General features: G+C 40.3%; 1 protein-coding gene across 7 annotated transcripts in view; it reads left to right on the forward strand.

Annotated features, from left to right (window-relative positions):
- Window positions 1–467: 467 nt before the first annotated feature.
- CLTCL1 (clathrin heavy chain like 1) overlaps window positions 468–19,229 on the forward strand; it is an 86,774-nt gene continuing 68,012 nt past the window's right edge. For 5 of the 7 annotated variants that reach the window (XM_019710157.2, XM_019710156.2, XM_074321010.1 and 2 more), the window contains exon 1: window positions 482–648. In XM_019710157.2, coding sequence (XP_019565716.2) covers window positions 607–648 — 42 coding nt within the window. In that variant the 5' untranslated portion in view covers window positions 482–606. Of the gene's footprint in view, window positions 649–19,229 lie in introns of all 7 variants that reach the window. The other 2 variants (XM_019710154.2, XM_019710155.2) reach the window with 2 other exon arrangements.

Here is a 19,229-nt window from a genome sequence, read left to right on the forward strand (position 1 = left end):
GCGGGGGCGGAGCCTTGCTCAGGAACACATTTGTCACATACTTCAAAGACTCCTTTTGCGTTGTTTTGGGCACCTCTGTGCCTGAATTTTCAAAAGTGCCCCTGAACTCAACTGTCCAGAGTTTGAGGTAGAACTTTTCTACACATGGACGGCTCTAGGCAAGAACAGCCCCGTAACTTGGTTTACCTCTTCTTCTAATCCCATCACTCACCAAATTTACTGAGGGCGGCCCACGCCTAGTTTTCCGTCCACACACACCTGTCCTGGGCATTGGCCCACTGCAGTCAGCGCCCGAGTCCACCTGCCGGTGCGCACCTTTCTTGAGCACAGACGGGGACAGCACAGACCCGCCTTGGCTTGGGGCGCCGGAAGTCAGGCTACGCGCGGACTACTTTTCGCGGACCCTCGGAAGGCGGGCGGAGGGATCCCGCGCACTCTCACGCGGAAGGGGTACGTGCGGCGAGGCCCAGGCAATGCGCCTGCGCGGCGGCCGCCGCTACCTCTGTTGCCGCTGACTCCCGTCAGTGGGTCGGCGCGTCTGCCTGTCCGCGGGAGTGTCCGCACGAGGGGAGCTGTCGCTTTCCACTCCTCTGCTCCGCGTCCGCCATGGCGCAGATCCTCCCCATCCGTTTCCAGGAGCACCTCCAGGTGAGGACCGAGCTCCCGCACCGAGGGAGCGGCGGGCGGGCTCCAGGGCGGGTCGCGCGCTCGGTCCTGTCAGCCGCGCCCCCGACCTTCCGCGGGACCCGGCGGCGCAGCTGACCGGCCGGCGGCCCCCGACCGACTCCAGTGGCCCGGGCGGGTGGGTGTCGGGCGCGGTGGCCGCGTGTGCGGACCTCCAGCCGTGCTGGTCCGGGAAACCGTTATCCCGCAGCGACGGTCGGCTCTGGGGGTGCGGTCTGGGTGGCCCTTCTCGGGCGACTCAGACCTCGGGAAAGCTCAGAGTGCCGAGTGATGGAAACCATAAACTGCCGAAACCTGTCGTAGTGCCTTTGAAAAGCTTTCACTGACTAGCGGTGCGCATGCATTCAAACCCCAAGCTTTGTAACTCCAAAATCTGTGTCCAGTCCTAAAATTTCCCTTTTTGCATCTCGTGATCCTTACGCCGGAGTTCGCGTCTGTTGACTTGCAGAGTCACTAGTGTGGCCTCGTGGGAGAGGATCTTCAAATTGTGGGACCAAAGAAGAAAATTAATCATAGTGTTTTTTCAGAAGATCCTTTCAATACGATAATAATACCCTCGAAGTTTAGCTTTTTAACGAGGTCCCACTTTCTTCCATCTATAACTCTCCTGATATAGTTGTGCCTGAGGAAAAGAAAGATTGGCTGCCTGTGTTTGAACGAGGTTCGGTACAGGCACGGGGCACAGTGCTCCGCTCACACACACTCAGGTGTCATACCTGTGAAGGGTAATACGATTCTCACTTTACAGGTGAGGAGATGGGGCTAGATGAATAGTAGCTACCAGCTCTTTCTTAAGTGCTCTATGTTAAATCATTACACTTCATAAAATACGCATTATTTCCCCTGTTTTCTAAAGAAGGAAACTGAGCTGTTAAATAAGTAACTTGTGTTCAGTCATACATTGAACAAGAGCAGGATTCAGACTCGGGTCTTTTTGACTACACAGCTAGACAGCAAGGAATTTGGTGGATTGAAAGGTCATGTTTTCACCACACAGTGCACTTTTAACACTATATCCAAATGAGAAAGGCCCTGGGAGTCTATAGTGACTGTTCAAGTCCACCCCATCCCGCAGATTGAAACCTTGATACCTGAGTATCCTGCCAGGGTTACTTGGTTAGTGATATAGCTGTGGTTGTGTGGAGGTGGAAGTCTCCCAAACACCCATCTCCTTTCTGGGCTCCATTCTACCACTAAGCTGAGCCTGTTGCCAGTTATGTAGAACAGCAAAATACTACTGCTGCTGTTATAATAATAATAGTGATCATTTATTGAGCTGTTTCTCTTGCCAGTCACTATACTGTATACTTTAGAACTCTCATTTAATTTAACTCACGATAACTGAGGCACAAAGAACTTAAGTAATTCAGGTAAAATTACACAGCTGGTAAGTGACAGCGCTTGGATTCTAACCAGGTCTCTGACTCCAAAGCCTGTGCTTTAGCCACTGTCAAAATATGTTCTTTTCAAAGGGTAGGGAAGCACTAAGGCATTTTAAATACCCATCAAAGTTCATAATGTCTTGCAGGGATATATTCTATTATCTGGAAAATATGTGTGGCTTGTAGCATACAGGCCATGTGAATAGAAATCTGTGGTTTGTGGTTTCTGGCACTAACCAGCGTGAAGGCTGCTTTGCACTCCTTGTTTATTATCTAGCCTGCACACTCTCCCTTCACGGCAGACATTTCAGAACTTCCACCTTTTCCTTAAATCCCTGATCCTGCCACTCCCTCTCACTGCCAGCAGGTAATTAGAGAAACACAAGGCATAAGCTGGTATGTTCCTCACCTTCATGCGTGCAGCCTTACAAGCTTGTATGCGATCTCCCTTTCCTGCCTTCCTGTTACCTCCAAAGTGGGGTTCTTTTTCTTGTCTATGTAATGGGGCCTTGCTCAGTAGCATCTTGTCTTTCCCATATTTTCATCCATTTCCTCTTGGTGGGTTCTTCCTGTTTGTGCTCAACCAGGCCCATATTGCTTCCATCTTTACAGCAAACTTCTCCCTCCCATGTCCTCCTGAAGCTCATATTTCACAGCCAGACATCATGAAAGAATGGCCCTATCCCTTCTTCACTTCCCTTACGTTCCTCAATAACCTGCAGTCTGGTTTTTGTCCCCCTTGCCAAAGTCACATGTCATTATGCAGACTTTTTTGGTAAAGGACCAGAGAGTATATATATTCAGCTTTGAGGGCCACATATTGTCTCTTGTCACAAATTCTTCCTTTTTTCTTTAACCTTCTAAAAAATGTAAAACCCATTTTAAGTTGGGCCATACCAAAACAGGTTATGGTTTGCCAGTCCCTGCTGTAAAACATAAACTCTGTCACGGGGATGTAAAGTACATCACAGGAGATATAGTCAATAATATTGAAGTAACTATGTGTGATATCAGATGGATACTAGACTTATCGGGGTGATCACTTCATAAGTTATATGATGTCTAATCACTATTTTGTACACCTGAAACTAATATAATATTGTATGTCAACTGTAATTGAAAAATAAAACATTATTTAAAAAAATGAAAACAAACTCTTAGCATCACAAACATCTTCCATGACTTTCCAGCTGCATTTGACACTGCACTTTATTGCCTCCCCTGGACCTTTCTCGGCTGCTTTTGATGGTACCACAGTCTCCCAGGATTTCTCCTACCTCTTTGCTCATACCCCAGTTTCCTTTATAGGTGTCTCTTATGCATGAGCCTGGGGTTTGTCTTAAGCCCCTTTGTCTTTGTAGTATGCTCTACTCTGTGATTTGTGTGTATGCTCCTGTACTCATTATTCCCAGGGAGGTTGCATATTTTTGCTGAGCCTCGGAGCTGCATGTAGGAGAGGCAATTGCAGGCTCTGGTTAGAGTAGAGACTGAGGCCAAGTGGAAGGGTTTGAATCTGGACTCAGGCATTTACTGATCATGTGAATTTGGGCAACTTGTGTAACCTTTTTGTGCCTCCATCTCTACATCTGTCAAATAGAGATAAAAGGTATAATTCTTACCTCGTAGAGTTATTGAGGTTTTGCAGTAATAAATGTGGTAAATGTAAAGTGTCAGTGACTGGTCTGTAATAAAACACTACGTTCTTGTCAGCTGTTATTGCCATTACGACAGCTATCTGTTGAACAAAGCCATTGGATGACCCATAGTTTCCTCAGATACATCATGTTCAGAAATAGGGTTCTTCTTCCTCCCCAAACATGTATCTTCTCCAGTTGCCTGTCAGGAATCTAAGAGACAGCCATGAGTGCTCCCTAGCCTGTTGGTTCTTCCTCCAATTTATTTTTGGCATTGTTCTGCCACTGTCATCATGACCACACTGCCCTCGAGTATGCCATATTCGTCACCTAGATGGTCGTACTGTGTCTCTGGTCATTTGCCTCCCGTCTTGCCCTCCCCCGTCCATTCTCTAGCACATAGGCAAAGAGACCTTCTCAAAGGATGAACAGCTGCTTAGTCTGTCAGTGAATGGTTCTCTGTTGCCTCCAAGATGAAAATGCCAGACTCCCACGTGCTCTGTAAAGCCCTGCCTAATCCAGCACCTGCTTAGTCTCGCTGCTCCCCTTCTTGTCCTCCAGGACCTTCTCTGGAGCCTGACACCTTTGCTCATGGGCTTTTGCACATATTGTTGCCTCTTTCCAGAACCCATTCTTCCCTTCACCACTCTCATTACCCAACCAAGTCCTACTTAGCCATCTGGTATCTGCTTAAATGACACTGTCTGGAAGCTGTCCCTGACTTGTCAGAGCCCTTCCTTTGTGCCCCTGTGGCCTTTGGGACTTCTCTTATGATGGCCCTCATCCCACAGTGTTATAGTTGTTCATTTGCCCTGCTGGCCTGCCAGCTCAGAGAGGTCAGGGTTTCCTCTTATTTGCAATTGTATTTCTGCGGCTTGGTACATAATAGGCTCTCAGACCTCTGAAACCAATTTCATAATAAAATGTTTGTGTAATTAGTGACTGATCAGTTATAATGTAAATTGTCTAGTGACGAGGTTTGCTCACCTGTGACTGTTTACTGTAAGTCTGCTTTATTAAAAGTGCTTGTTTGTCTCACTGACTTTGCTTTGTTTCTGCCTCACCCCTGTCCACCTGATCACTCCCCCAAACCAAAAATTCCTTGAGAAAAGAAGGTTCTCCAGTTTTACAATATTAGGAAGGGGGAAATGTAGACTAGTGACTGATAAAACTTAGTTCATTTAAACTTAGTTTTTTCTCTGAATCTTAGTTTTCATGTCATGCATAGAGAAATAATTCTAGACGCTTTACGTTTGTGAATCTTACTATAAGAATATTAATTTTTTTGTGTTTTTAATTTTGGTTTGTTTCATGTGAAAATTCTCAGACCAGATTTTTCCCAGAGGAAAAACAGTAGCTTTATAATGGTCAGTAGGAAAATAGAAATCAGTATTTGGAAACTTTTATTCTACAATCAACTTTTCAGGGATGCACCCAGAGCAGAAGGTGCACTTTTATATGTCGTGCATTGTAATACAGCATTCCTTCTACTTCACCGTAAGATCATAGAGATTTACTTAGTTTTACTTATCCTGTCGCATTGGTTTTGAGAGGACTGGTCCTGCAGAAATATTTTTCTTTTTTTATATGTACTATTTGAACTTTTAAAATGCAGATATCTGGGTTGTAAGGTTGTTGCTGTTTGTGATATCTGAGAATGGAGAAAAGCTAAAGGGCTAAGAACTGATGACACCTTAATTCATAAGAGGAATGGCTGAACCATTCTGTGGCCTAGAAATTTATCATGAGCCCTAGGTAATTTTCTCCCAGCTGGATCAAAAAGCAGCTGCTCGTTTGTAAGAGTTTTGAAATGTGGCACAGCTCAATACACTGAGAACTTACAAACATGTTCTCTCAAGTATTTGATTATGTAGGCTATCTCTTAGGTTATGGTCTTAATAGATGCAGAGTCTGCAAAGGCGATTTGTGTAAATTATAGGAGCAAGGTGGTCACTAGTCTTAATCAGTGCTTCTCAGCCCAGGCTGGACTTTCAAAACACCTAGCCAGTGCCCATAAATCAGAATCTCGAAGAGGTGAGGGTGGGACTTTGGCATTTCTTCCCAAATGAGTTACACGCAGCAGGGTTGAATCAATCTTTTAGATGTTGGTCATAATTCATAATTAAAGAAAAAGGTTGGTCTTTGAAGCCTTTTGTATGTGAGTAAGGAAGGCAGAACTCTAAGGAGTATACTGAGCTTGAGAGAACTATGAGCATGTGTCTTCTGGAGAGGCCCCTGGGAAGTCACTGAAAGGAGACATGTACCCACAGCCTAGTACATGTTTGGTTTATATTACTATTACGTAGCCATCTCGTTTTGTGAAGTGGTTTTTGATATACTAAGACAAACAATAGTAGGCTCATTATGTGCTAAAATTGTTGTACACCTATGTAAAACTTTTTTTTTAAGGTCTTTTGTAAGCTGTTAAATTTTGCCTTTTGGCAGACTTATGATCCTTGTGCTAGAAATAGATACTGGGCCAGTCATTTACCTTCTGACTTTTCTTATTTACAAAGTGAGGAAAGTAACCACCTGCTCACCCAGGGTGTGTGGGAAGGTGAGCCTTTGTGAGCGTGCCCACAACAGTGGGTGGTGAGGGACCAAATGTTAAATGAATCTGAATAGGGCTTCTTTGGAAAAACTGATCATCACTGTCTAACACATTCAAATGCTCAAAATCCCTAAACTGCACAAGCTTTCCAGTACTTTTTGAGTTTATTGGGTTGAAAGAGTTATCAAGTCCTAGGAGGATCTTAGTCAATGTTCCTCCCCACCAGGTTCTTGGGCGTTTGGAACTAGGGCAAAAGTCTATGTGGAACAAGCTTTACAAACAAAGTAATACATATCCATGGGAGAGGAGCCCCATACAAAAACTATAAATTAAAATTAAAGCCTTTCTGTTCAACCACTGGGTTTCTCTCCCCAGAAGAAACCACTGTTTTACAAGAAATGGTTAAAAGAACATTCTCTATAAATATTCTCCAGCCCTTTGCATTTGTAACTTACTACAGTTTGAAGATCTTTCTTTTAAGATCACATACAGATCACAGCATCTGTTTGACAGTTTTGTTCACTAATATCTCCCTGGGTGGTAGTAGTTGGCACCCTGTCACCCCATCCTGTACGTATTTCTTTGCTTTCCCTTGATCTTCCTGATTTTTTTCCCCTTGCTGCTTCGCCGAATCTGCTGCTTTTATTCTCTTCTCCAACGTTTTCTTCTCTTGTTTGAGACCTGCTGGTGGCCTCCATGCCAGAGAGAGGTTACCATGACTCTTGGCTGGCTACAGAAGGATGCCACAGAGCTGGGACAGCAAAGTTCAGTGACAAAATTAGAATCCAAACAGATCTCGACAGGCAGGAATCCAACTAGTTGACATTTAACAGGGATAAATATAGGGTCTCATGCATTGGTTTTAAAATACAGAAAACCTGCAGTGGTGTAATTCGAGACAGGTTCTACAAAGCACTATGCAACTGTACTTTTTAAACTAACCTAGTCCTAGAATTTTAGGTAAGTTCTAGAAAAGACCTTAGTATCATCATAGGCCCTCATTTACAACTGTCCCTCTTTGAGCTAGGAAAAGCTTGCTCATAAGTTTAAAATATAAAATATGTTTTCTTAAATGTATTTGCAGATGAACTAAATCTGACTGCCTAAAACAAGTAACTTCTTTACTAGTTAGTTATTTAACATACACATACTGGGCACTGGATAAAGCTGTGAATGAGCCTGGGAAAGAGGCAGATACAGAAGGAAAAAGGACTAGCCATCTTCAAAGGCACAGAGGCGTGAACACATGGGGGATGTTCAGTGCAACTAGAATGTTCTGGCTCTGATACAGGTAATTGGTGTTTTCACCGACAGTCTGTATAAACACAGCTGTAACCCTCGCAGTCAGACTGCTGCTCCTATGCCCCTTAAATATAGCGACCACAGGACTGTCAAATGAGCGGTTTATTTTTACGTTTTCCCGCGTGTCAGATTTGAATTTGGATTTGTTTAATTACAAGTCTTGAGAACTGAAAAAAAAATCATTTGGTAGTATTTTGTCTACTTTTGATTAACTCTTATAAAGGCTATTTTAAATGTGTAGCTAGGTTAATTATACAGAATAATTATATCAGAATAATTATACAAGGAATAATATTATACAAGGAATAATTATATCAGAATAATACAAGGAATATTGTATTATTCCTTATTATTACAAGGAATAATATTATACAAGGAATAATTATATCAGAATAATTATACAAGGAATAATATTAACTAAACAGTCCTTAGTTTTTTCTACTAACTAATGAAAAATACTGGTTGGGGGCACATTATTTCTCTGGGACTCTGTAAAACACAATGGTATTTGGTATTTTAGATGTAAAAGTTCTTTTTGTGGGATTGTCCTGTGTTTAGCATACCTGGCTCCAGCCCAGTAAATGCTAGTAGTGGTCTCTAGTTGTTGTGCAAATAAAATAAACCAGCATATTTGTGGGCAAATAATTTTCGACAAAGGAGCCAAGGAGAAAAGAAAGCCTCTTCAATAAATGATGCTGAGCAAATTGGAGAACCACATGCAAAAGAATGAAACTGGATTTCTGTTTGTCCCCATACACAAAAATTAGCTCAAGGGTGGACTGGTGGCTCAGTTGGTCAGAGCATGAGCTCTGGGCAACAAGGCTGCCGGTTCAGTTCCCACATGGGCCAGCGGGCTGCGCCCTCCGCAACTAGAATGAAGACAATGAGCTGCAGTTTAGCTGCCGCTGAGCTCCCAGATGGCTCAGTTGGTTGGAGTGCGTGCTCTCAACGAGGTTGCTGGTTCAACTCCCCCAAGGGATGGTGGGCTGCGCCTCCGGCAACTAAGATTGAACAACAGCGACTGGACTTGGAGCTGAACGGTACCCTCCACAACTAAGATTGAAAGGACAACAACTTGACTTGGAGCTGATGGGTCCTTGGTAAAACACTGTTCCCCAATAAAGTCCTAAAAAAAAAAAAAAGTTAACTCAAAATGGATCAAAGATCTAAATATACGACCTGAAACAATAAATTGCATAGAAGAAAAAATAAGCACTAAACTTACGGACCTTGGTCTTAAAGAGGATTTTATTAATTTAACCTGAAAGGCAAGGGAAGTAAAAGCAAAAATAAATGAATGGGACTATATCAAACTATAAAGCTCTGCACAACAAAATAAACTATCAACAAAGAGGTCACCAACCAAACGGGAGAAGATACTTGCAAACAACACCTCTGATAAGGGGCTAATATCCAAAATATATGAAGAACTCATACAATTCAACAACAACACAAAAATAAACAATCAAATTTAAAAATGGGTGGAGGACCCGAACAGACACTTCTTCCAAGAAGACAAACGGCCAACAGGTATATGAAAAGATGCTTAATTTCACTATTATGGAAATGCAAACCAAAACCACAGTGAGATACCACCTCACACCTATTAGAATGGCTATTATCAGCAAGACAAGAGCAAGTATTGGAGCCGTTGTGGAGAAAAAGGAACCCTGGGAAACTGCGGGTGAATGTAAGTTGGTACAACCACTATGGAAAAGAGTATGGAGTTTCCTCAGAAAACTAATAAAATTACCATATGACCCAGCAATCCCTCTTCTATTTATCTACTTGAAAAATCTGAAAACATTCATTCATAAAGATATACACGTATGTGCCTTTATGTTTATTGCAGTATTATTCACGGTGGCCAAGACATGAAACAACCAAAGTGTCCTTCAATAGATGAATGGATAAAGAAGATGTGGTACATATATGCAATGGAGTATTACTCTGCCATAAGGAAAGATGAAATACTGCCATTTGTGACAAAATGAATGGATACTGAGATTATCATGTTAAATGAAATAAGTCAGGCAGGAAAAGTCAAGACCCATATGATTTCATTCATATATGGGATATAAAACTGAAAGCAACAAACAAGACAAACAAAAACTCAGACAACAGTTTAGTGGGTTCCAGAGGGAAAGGCAGGGGGAGGGTGGTAGAAAAGGGTAAAGGAGGTCAAATATGTGCTGATGGAAGGAGATTTGACTTTGGGCGGTGAATACACAATGCAATATACAGATGATGTAATTACAGAATTGTACACTTGAAACCTATATAATTTTATTAACCACTGTCACCCCAGTAAATTAAAAAGAATTTCCTGTCTGTTTCCAAAGACTGCAGGATTCCACCCCTGGCTGAGAAACCAGTCTTCATTTCTTCTGCTTCTAATAAGCTCTGACTTATTTATGGATCCACTGTTCTCAGATGTTAGAACTCTGTCTTATGTTTGTGAGATACTTCTGCCGTTTTCAAATGCCATAAATGTGTATATATGCTCTTATGTGAGGAACTGTATTCATTTAAGAACCTACTGTACTCAGGAGATTGGGTACCAGTTCTGCAGGGGTACGTATTCTTGATGAAATTTGGAGTTGAAATCGCAATGTCTCCGTATTAACCCAACATTGATCTCCAAATTAAGAATAAAGTGACAGTTTAGAAAACCTAGGCCCACTTAAGTGTGTGACTCTGTCTAAAGATCTTCTAGTCCTATTCTACTAAAGCCTGAAAAATCTGGATCGGTTAAGGAGAACAAGAATGGTTGCTTAAGACTGGTACAGCCGTTATGGAAGGCGGTGTGGAGGTTCCTCAAAAAATTACGAATAGAATTGCCGTATGACCCAGCAATCCCTCTCCTGGGTATCTACCCAAAAAATCTGAAAACATTTAGAGATAAAGACACGTGTGCTTCAATGTTCATTGCAGCTTTGTTTACGGTGGCCAAGACATGGAAACAACCAAAATGTCCTTCGATAGATGAATGGATGAAGAAGTTGTGGTATGTCGGAGCCTGCCGATGAGACGAACGGTTCCTGAAGTGGGGAGTGAGGATTGAGAAAAAAAATAGACAAGAGACAAAGATGGGATTGGGAGGGCGAGCAGTTCTGACTAGACTGCTGCGCCTGTTTTATTTTCCAGCTTTCTTTTATACACACAGAAACAAGAAGTTACATAGAGCGGCTGAGGCAGCAAGTACAGATTAGTTACGTTTTTTCAAAGTTTGACCCTGACTGTTCTTAGACCTTTTGATATTTTCCCATTCCCAGGGCAGCAGGTGTCTGTTTGTTCTTTATGCTTATCAGAGTTCCCCTTAGCGATCCTCCCAAACTCTGCTTGAAGTTACATTTTCTTAACCCTTAATGCTCCAGCTCCCTACAGTGGTATATATACACAATGGAATACTATTCGGCAGGAAGAAAAGATGATATAGGAACATTTGTGACAACATGGATGGATCTTGAGAGTGTAATGCTGAGCGAAATAAGTCAGACAGAAAAAGCAGAGAACCATGTGATTTCACTGATATGTGGTGTATAAACCAAAAGCAACAAAAGAACAAGACAAACAAATGAGAAACAGAAACTCAGAGACACAGACAATGGTTTGGTGGTTGCCAGAGGGTAAGGGGGGTTGGGGGTGGGGGGTGGGAGATGAGGGTAAGGGGGATCGAATATATGGTGATGGAAGGAGAACTGACTCTGGGTGGTGAACACACAATGGGATTTATAGATGATGTAATACAGAATTGTACACCTGAAATCTATGTAATTTTACTAACAATTGTCACCTCAATAAATTTAATTAAAAAAAAAAAAAAAAGAATGGTTGCTTACCAACATGTGGCCAATTTTATTTTATGTCCCCATTCACTGCAAAATTATTTTGACGCTAATTCCAGAATTTTTATTCTTAAATGCTTTCTCCAGAAGAGCTCTGTTTTTTTCCAATTCTATTATTGTGGGAAAATATGCATAACATGAAATTTACCGTCTTAACCATTTTTAAGGGTACAGTTCAGTGGTTTCAAGTACATTCATATTGTTGTGCAGCTATTACCACCATCCATCTCCAGAACTCTCTTCATCTTGTAAAATTGAAATTCTATACCCATTAAACAATGACTCCCCATTTCCCTCCCCCCAGCTCCTGACAACCACCATTTTCCTTTCTGTCTCTATGAATATGACTACTCTAAGTACTTCATATAAGTAGAATAAGACAGTATTTGTCTTTTTTTGTGGTTGTATTATATCATTAAGCATAATGTCCTCAAGGTTCATTCATGGTGTAGCTTGTATCAGAATGTCCTTCCTTTTTAAGGCTGAATAATCTGTTTTGTGTATACGCCACCTTTTGCTTTTCCTTTCATCTGTTGATAAACACCAAGAGCTCTTTATTTTTAAAAATACTCTAATAACATCACACTTAAAAATCAATATTTCCTCAATATCAAATACCTTGTCAATGTTAAATTTCTTTATATGTACCAAGTGTTTTATACATTTGGTTTGTTTGAATCAGCATCCAAAGAATGCCCACACGTTGCATTTGATCAGTATTTTATATCTTAGAGCTTTTTGAGCAAATCTTTGATCCCATTTTTTTATATTTAACACAAATATAGTATTTTGTTTTGTTTACATCTGTTTAATTTTATAGTCCTTTCAAATCTACTAAGATTATATTCTGATTATTACCCAAGTACACTGACAAATTAAAAAAGCAGACCCTTAGCAGATAATAGAAACATCCTTGTCTGTGGCTTCAACTGGAGTAATTGCTCAAAATATTGACTAGCAGGTGTTTAAGGTCAGAGCTCTGCGTCTAGCACTGGGGGACAGTGGCCCATACGGCCAGTATCCGTGCAGTATGGTTCAGCTGTGCACCTGCTTATATACAGGCTCATGGCAGGCTTTTCCATCTCATTCCAAAAATCTTTTGTTTCATGTGTTGTTTGGGCTTTTATGTGCTGGATGTTTTGATGGATTCAAAATGAGGAGACACTGAATTTGACTCCAATAATAAACAAGAAATAAGGTACATGTTAATAACAAATACAAAGCAAAGTTCTATATGCCATAAAAATGCCATAGAGAAAAGTCTGGGGATTGGAGGGTGGGGGGTTACTGGATGTGGAAGTGACATCCAGCTCCCTTAGCAGAGCTAAGCCAGATGCTTTGCTGAGATGAGTTACTCTACCACATTTGCTTGGCTTCAAAAAAATGAGGTTGGCTTGGCATGACTTCTTAGTGAGCCCATGTTGACTCCAGGTATTCGTGATTTTCTTTTCAAAGGGCTCTCAAATCATCTGATGGATAATGTAGAATCTCAAATGCAGCAGTCTTATCTTCTAGAATCCCACTGCCCTCTGTTTTAAATATTGTACTACTTAAGACATTGAGATCATTCCATTTTCTGGGATTTTCCTGCAGACAGTAAATAAAACTAATGTGTTCCACATTCTCCGGGGATTTGTGATCTTAGACATTGTCCTGTAAGCCAGCAGGGACTAAGGGAGAAGAGAACGTCGGGGTTTGAGTGTGGCTCCTACATGAGAAAGTGGGTAAAACTGGGAGGTTTTCTGGTGATACTGTGGAATAGTTTCACGGGTTACTAAGCATTGGTGGAGGTTGCCTTGTGGGACTTCCGTTATTTATCATTCTTGGCTTATTTAAATATGCTATCTTAAATTATGTTCATCCCTGTGGGCTGCTGTTCCGCCTCCCTTCCAAGTCTTGGTTGCTCCCTAGGGTTTGTGCCGTGGGGTCCATGCCCATCATTCTCACACCTCACATCTCCTTTGGTGATTTCATCCAGTCTCATGGCTTCACCTACCACCTATACATAGATGACCCCATATTTTTTTATATTCCAATAAATTCATTATTCAGTTTATTTTCACTAATATAAACATCATTTCTCTAGAGAAATTTAAAATATGCATTAAATGTAGCCAAGTTCTATTCTTTTTATAATTTTTGTTTTTCAATTACAGTTGATACTCAATTTTATATTAGTTTCAGGTGTATAGCATAGTGATTAGACATTCAGATAAGTCACAGAGTGATTCCCCCAATAGGTCTAGTACCAAACTGGCACCACACATAGTTATTACAGTATTATTGACTGTATTCCTTATGGTGTACTTAACATCCCCATGACTATTTTGTAACTGCCAATTTGTACTTCTTAACCCTTTCACCTTTTTCACCCAGCCCCGCAACCCCCCTCTCATCTGGCAACTCAGTTTTTTTCTCTGTATCTATGAGTCTCTTTCTGTTTTGTTTGTTCATTTATTTATTTATTTAGATTCCATATATAAGTGAGATCAGATTTTTTTGTTCATCTCTGTATGACTTATTTCACTGAACATAATATCCCTCTAGGCCCATTCATGTTGTCATAAATTCAAAATTACGAATTTCAAAAAAAAAATTTCATTCTTTTTATGGTCGAGTAATACTCCATTGTATAAATGTACCACATCTTCTTTATCCAGTCATCTACCAATGGACACTTAGGTTGCTTCCATATGTTCACTGTTGTAAATAATGTTTCAGTGAACACACAAACAAAAGATGCATACATCTTTTCGAATTAGTGTTCTGGATTTCTTCAGGTAAATACCCAGAAGTGGAATTGCTGTGACCCCCATATTTTTATTTTGGGGCCTGAAATTTTCCTTTAGATTTAAACAAAAAGTTAAGTAATATAATATCTAAGAAAATTCTGAATGTAAACAGTGCTAAGGAGGGCAAACCTTACCAGATGTTTAAAAACTATGTAAAGGTTTAATAAATAAAACAGTGTGATGCTTATACATAGATAGATAAAAGGAACTGACCAGAGAGTCAAAAATAGATACACACAAGTAGACACAAATACATTTGGGAATTTAGTGTGAGATGAGGATAGCATTTCAAATTAGCAGTGAAAAGATTATTAACAGATGGTACTAAGAAAACTGAATAGCCACTTAGAAAAAGGTAGAAGCTGGAACCTTAATGCCAAAATAAATTCCCAGTAGATCTGGAACTCAAACATAAAAAAGAAAGCATAGTTTTAGAAGAAAATGTGGGAAAGATCTTTCTAAGTGTGACACAAAATCCAGAACATACACGTGTACTTGCACAAGATTAATGAATTAGACTACATAAAATCTTTGCATAAACATACTCAAAAGTTTGCAGCTCATTTCAGAGAGCTAACTTTATTAATACGAGTATATAGAAAGCTCCTTCCAAGTTTCAGAGACTTTAATATTTAATAGTCAAGCAGAAAAATGGGCAAGAATATTTAGAGACATTTTTTGGCAAAAGATATACAAATGGCTTTTGAACATGAAAAGGTGTTCCGACTTTACTGGTGAGAAATGTAAATTAAAGTTTTTTATCTGTTGACGCATCACATACCAAGCTGTTTGATAACGTGGCTGGCAAGGATATAGAAAATGGTATACCCTTTTGGTGCTAGTTTTGAAATATATGCCTTGTCCCATACAATTCTACTTCCAGAAATTTATTCTGTGGATATTTTAGTTTATGTGCCAATTTCAGTATATATTGCAGAGTTCAGTGATAATAGCAAAACATTGGAATAAGCCAACTAGCACTGGAAAGTGGGTTAAATTATGCTACATCAATACAACGAAATATTGAGTGAGAACAGCCAGGTGCAAAGTAGTGTATATAGTAGGCTATCAGTTAGGGCAGTGTATATAGTAATACTAGAGAAATCTAAGCAAATCCAGATAAGAGATGTTTTAGGCTTTATGGGCTGTAGGGATCCTGTAGACTCTGCATCTTTTTTTTTTTTAATCTACGGTGTAGTAGACCTCTTTCCAAGTCACTACATATTCATCAGATTCACTGTTTTAATTAGTTACAAAGTATTCCAATTATTGGTGAAGCTGCAGAGAATATCTTAGTCATAAGCCATATTCTGCTAAAGTGGGTGAAATCTTTATGCACTCATGCTAGTGTGTATTTTTGTAGGGTATAAGTTAAATGTCTGGGTTCTAGGCTATTTATTTAAAGTTGATACTGTATGGCTTACGAAATACTCTCTTCAACTCCGTATGGATACCCATTGCCCACACTGTGCCATCATTAGCTATTAATCCATTAAAAACATTTTCCCCAAGTTGATGAGAGAAAAATGATTGTGTGTGCTTATTTTAATTGGCATTTCTTTATTAATGAGAATGATTTTTTGTTGTCTTTTCATTATCTGTAATGTTTTATTTATAATAAAGTTCAAGTAAGTTAGCAAAATGTAAAGATTTGGCAAAGTTGGGTGTTCGATGCTCAAGTGTGAGGACGCTCTTCAAGTGTTACTACATGCCTGTAATATTCCATAATAAACAGGAAGACTGTAGGTCTCCTGAACACTTTCTTCTACCTGTTCCCCCTGCCCCCCGACAATGTAACTTGTCCTTGTCCCCTAGTCACATGTCTCTTCTGTCAGCAACTTCATATGCTCTGGGTGCGCTGGAAGGTGTGACTACGTATATATCTTACTATTCTGATGGTTCGAGCTCAGTGGATAGTGGGTAGGATGTGTCCAGTACTTATTTATGAAATGAATGGATAAAAATTACTCGCTTTGAAAAAGTCTGAGCTTTCATTTACTACATTACTGCATTTATTTAACCTGTTACTTCAGATGACTTTCTGATAATTCTGAAACACTGGCATAAATACAAGCAGAGCAAACTTTGTGGAGAAAAAAAAGGATACTATCAGGAAGGTTATAATCAATATGTTAAATGTATTATAAGTTATCACCCTGAATATGAGAAATGGTTTAGACTCCTTCACGTCCTTTTATTATATCTACAATAGCTTTGTTCCCCTGGGACTCTTACTTCACTATATTTGTTTTGTCGTAGCAATGATCTCAGTTTATAATAAGCTTGTTGGTTTCCTTTCTTAGAAGGTGAGCTGGGCAGAACCTTGTCTGCCTTATTGTCCATTAGGCCAAAAACCTAGCACATAGTGGGCACTTGATATTTATTTGTTGAAAGAAAATCAGTTTGTGCTTTTTCTAGCTAGATTCTTCACTTAATTTGTTATTTTAATTTTAAAAATTCATATTGAGTCATTTCTGCCCAATTAACAATAATATACAAGTATGTGGATGTTCTTTGTGATGGAGAAAGGGATGTTGGGGTGACAAACAGGCAGGGTGTTTATAGAAAATGAAGACTTGTTATAAAAAGCTCAGTGTGTTTAAAATGCCCGGTGGTTGAATGTATTTTCCCTGATTGTGTGTGATTGATTTTAGTCTTTAGCCCAACCTCATCACAGCCAGTGTATATATAATTAACTTTTTAAATCTTCCCTTAATTTATTTATTTTTTGGTGTGGTAAAATACACCAAATATAAAAGTTGCCATTTTAGCCATTTCTAAGTGTACAGCAGTTCAATGGCCTTAAGTACATTTCCATTGCTGTGCAACCATCACCATCTACAGAACTCTTTCATCTTCCCAAACTGGAACTCTGTCCCCATTAAATACTAACTCTCTATCCTCCCTTAATCTTGACTAAAAGGTTCAACTTTTTCATTGATAAGTAGCTAAATCCACTAGAAAGAATATTATTTTTTGTGTGTCTTCTTACATATTACAAGAGAATTACAAATAATCATGTATTTATTCAGACAACATAGATGGTCTCACATAAGCAGTGAAAAGTGGAGGTGTTCCCATGCCCTAGAAAGAACCAATGGTAAGTCTGGTATGTAGTCTTCCAAACTTGGAAAAGTATAAAAATTATAAAATTGTGTTTTTCAGAATTGCGAATAAAGATGACCTCTTCAGAGTAACTGAAAAGAACAGTAGAACTCGGGGGATGCACCCAAAGAACTGGGTGGGAGATGCCACGTTCTTGAGCAGAAACGTCCTTTCTGTCATATCAGCATCTGGCCTACTGCTTTTGACTTCTTTGTGGAAGAAGTCTCTAAAGCTCATTGTTTGTGTCTCTGGGGTACAATTAATATAAATTGAAGGTTGAAGGCCTAATGGTTGGATATTCCTTTAGAAGGGAGAAGACTTCTTTTTGACCTAATTTCAGCCGAAATTACTTTTTTATGCAGAAGTTCTTATCTCCTACAGGAGGTACCTTCCTTTACTTAATACTCTAGGGTCAGAGTTTCCCTCTGGCAAGTCCCTGGAGTAGTACTCCAGCGCGGGAGAGCCTGGCCTGCCCTGGCCATGGCCGGAGACACTGGCACGTGTGCCCCTCTGAGCACTGCCCGCTGTTAGCGTTATTTTCTGTCCTGTAACCCGAGGCTGGAATGAGAAGGGACTTTTCTTGTGTTAATGGCATTATTCATGGGTAGGTTTTTGTTTTCGTTTTTTAATGCTTTCACTACAATTATGAAGTAGTGTTTTGCTTTGTTGCTGTTATGTATGTTTTGGTCTGTTTTGGTGGACTTACTTGGGAAGGTAATTACCACTTAGTTCATCCCTTCTGTGTTAAAATGAAATACGAATTTCAAACAACTCAGTATCATAGTTCAGTGCTCAGGCTCATTCACATTAGCTCCATCATTAATGAGCTTTGTGGCTTTGGAAAGATTTCTTTCTTTTTTATTTTTTTAAAGATTTTATTGGGGAAGGGGAACAGGATTTTATTGGGGAACAGTGTGCGCTTTCAGGACTTTTCTCCAAGTCAAGTTGTTGTCCTTTCAATCTTAGTTGTGGAGAGTGCTGTTCAGCTTCAAGTTGTTGTTCTTTCAGTCTTAGTTGTGGAGGGCGCAGCTCAGCTCCAGGTCCAGTTGCCGTTGCTAGTTGCAGGGGGCACAGCCCACCATCCCTTGCGGGAGTCGAACCGGCAACCTTGTGGTTGAGAGGACGCGCTCCAACCAACAACTGAGCCATCCGGGAGGCAGCTCAGCTCAAGGTGCCGTGTTCAATCTTAGTTGCAGGGGGCAGAGCCCACCATCCCTTGCGGGACTCAAGGAATTGAACTGGCAACCTTGTGGTTGAGAGCCCACTGGCCCATGTGGGAATCGAACCGGCAGCCTTCGGAGTTAGGAGCACGGAGCTCTAACCGCCTGAGCCACCGGGCCGGCCCTGGAAAAGATTTCTTAACCTAAAAGCCTTGTTTTGTACAAGTGTAAATTGTGCCTAGCATAATCAGATAGGTGATCTATTTATTATCCTGCAGCCTGTTCCACTCAGCCACTGGAATATCCAATATGTGCCAGACTCTGTACTACAAAAGACAAATAAGATACAATCCCCACTTTTGAAGAGTTCATGTCTAGAATGAGGGGAAAACAATAGAATAAAGAATTATACTAGCAGAATGAATTATACTAACGGCCTCATTTACGCTCCTTCCAAAGAGAATTGGTTATTTTTAACAAGTGGTCTCTGATCTCTGTTGCAAGTGTAAACCTATACAAGGTAACAGATGTTAAAGGTTCAACTCAATGCAGTTGGTTTTGGACTGAGCAAAATAATGTTTAGAAATAAAGGTACCTTGTAGGTAGGCTGGTGTAGGGGAATTTTGTAGAAATAAACATGGTTCCTCATAGAGGTGATATAAATTTCTTGAGTGTGTGTTTTCCCAGAGTTTTTCATTGAAGCTTACCTCATTAATAGGTCTTTATTGAAGCCAGGTACTATGTACAAAATGGGCTTTGGAGAAAGGCGCC

The sequence above is a fragment of the Rhinolophus sinicus genome, linkage group LG16 (assembly GCF_036562045.2).
Source record: "Rhinolophus sinicus isolate RSC01 linkage group LG16, ASM3656204v1, whole genome shotgun sequence".
Lineage (NCBI taxonomy): Eukaryota > Metazoa > Chordata > Mammalia > Chiroptera > Rhinolophidae > Rhinolophus > Rhinolophus sinicus.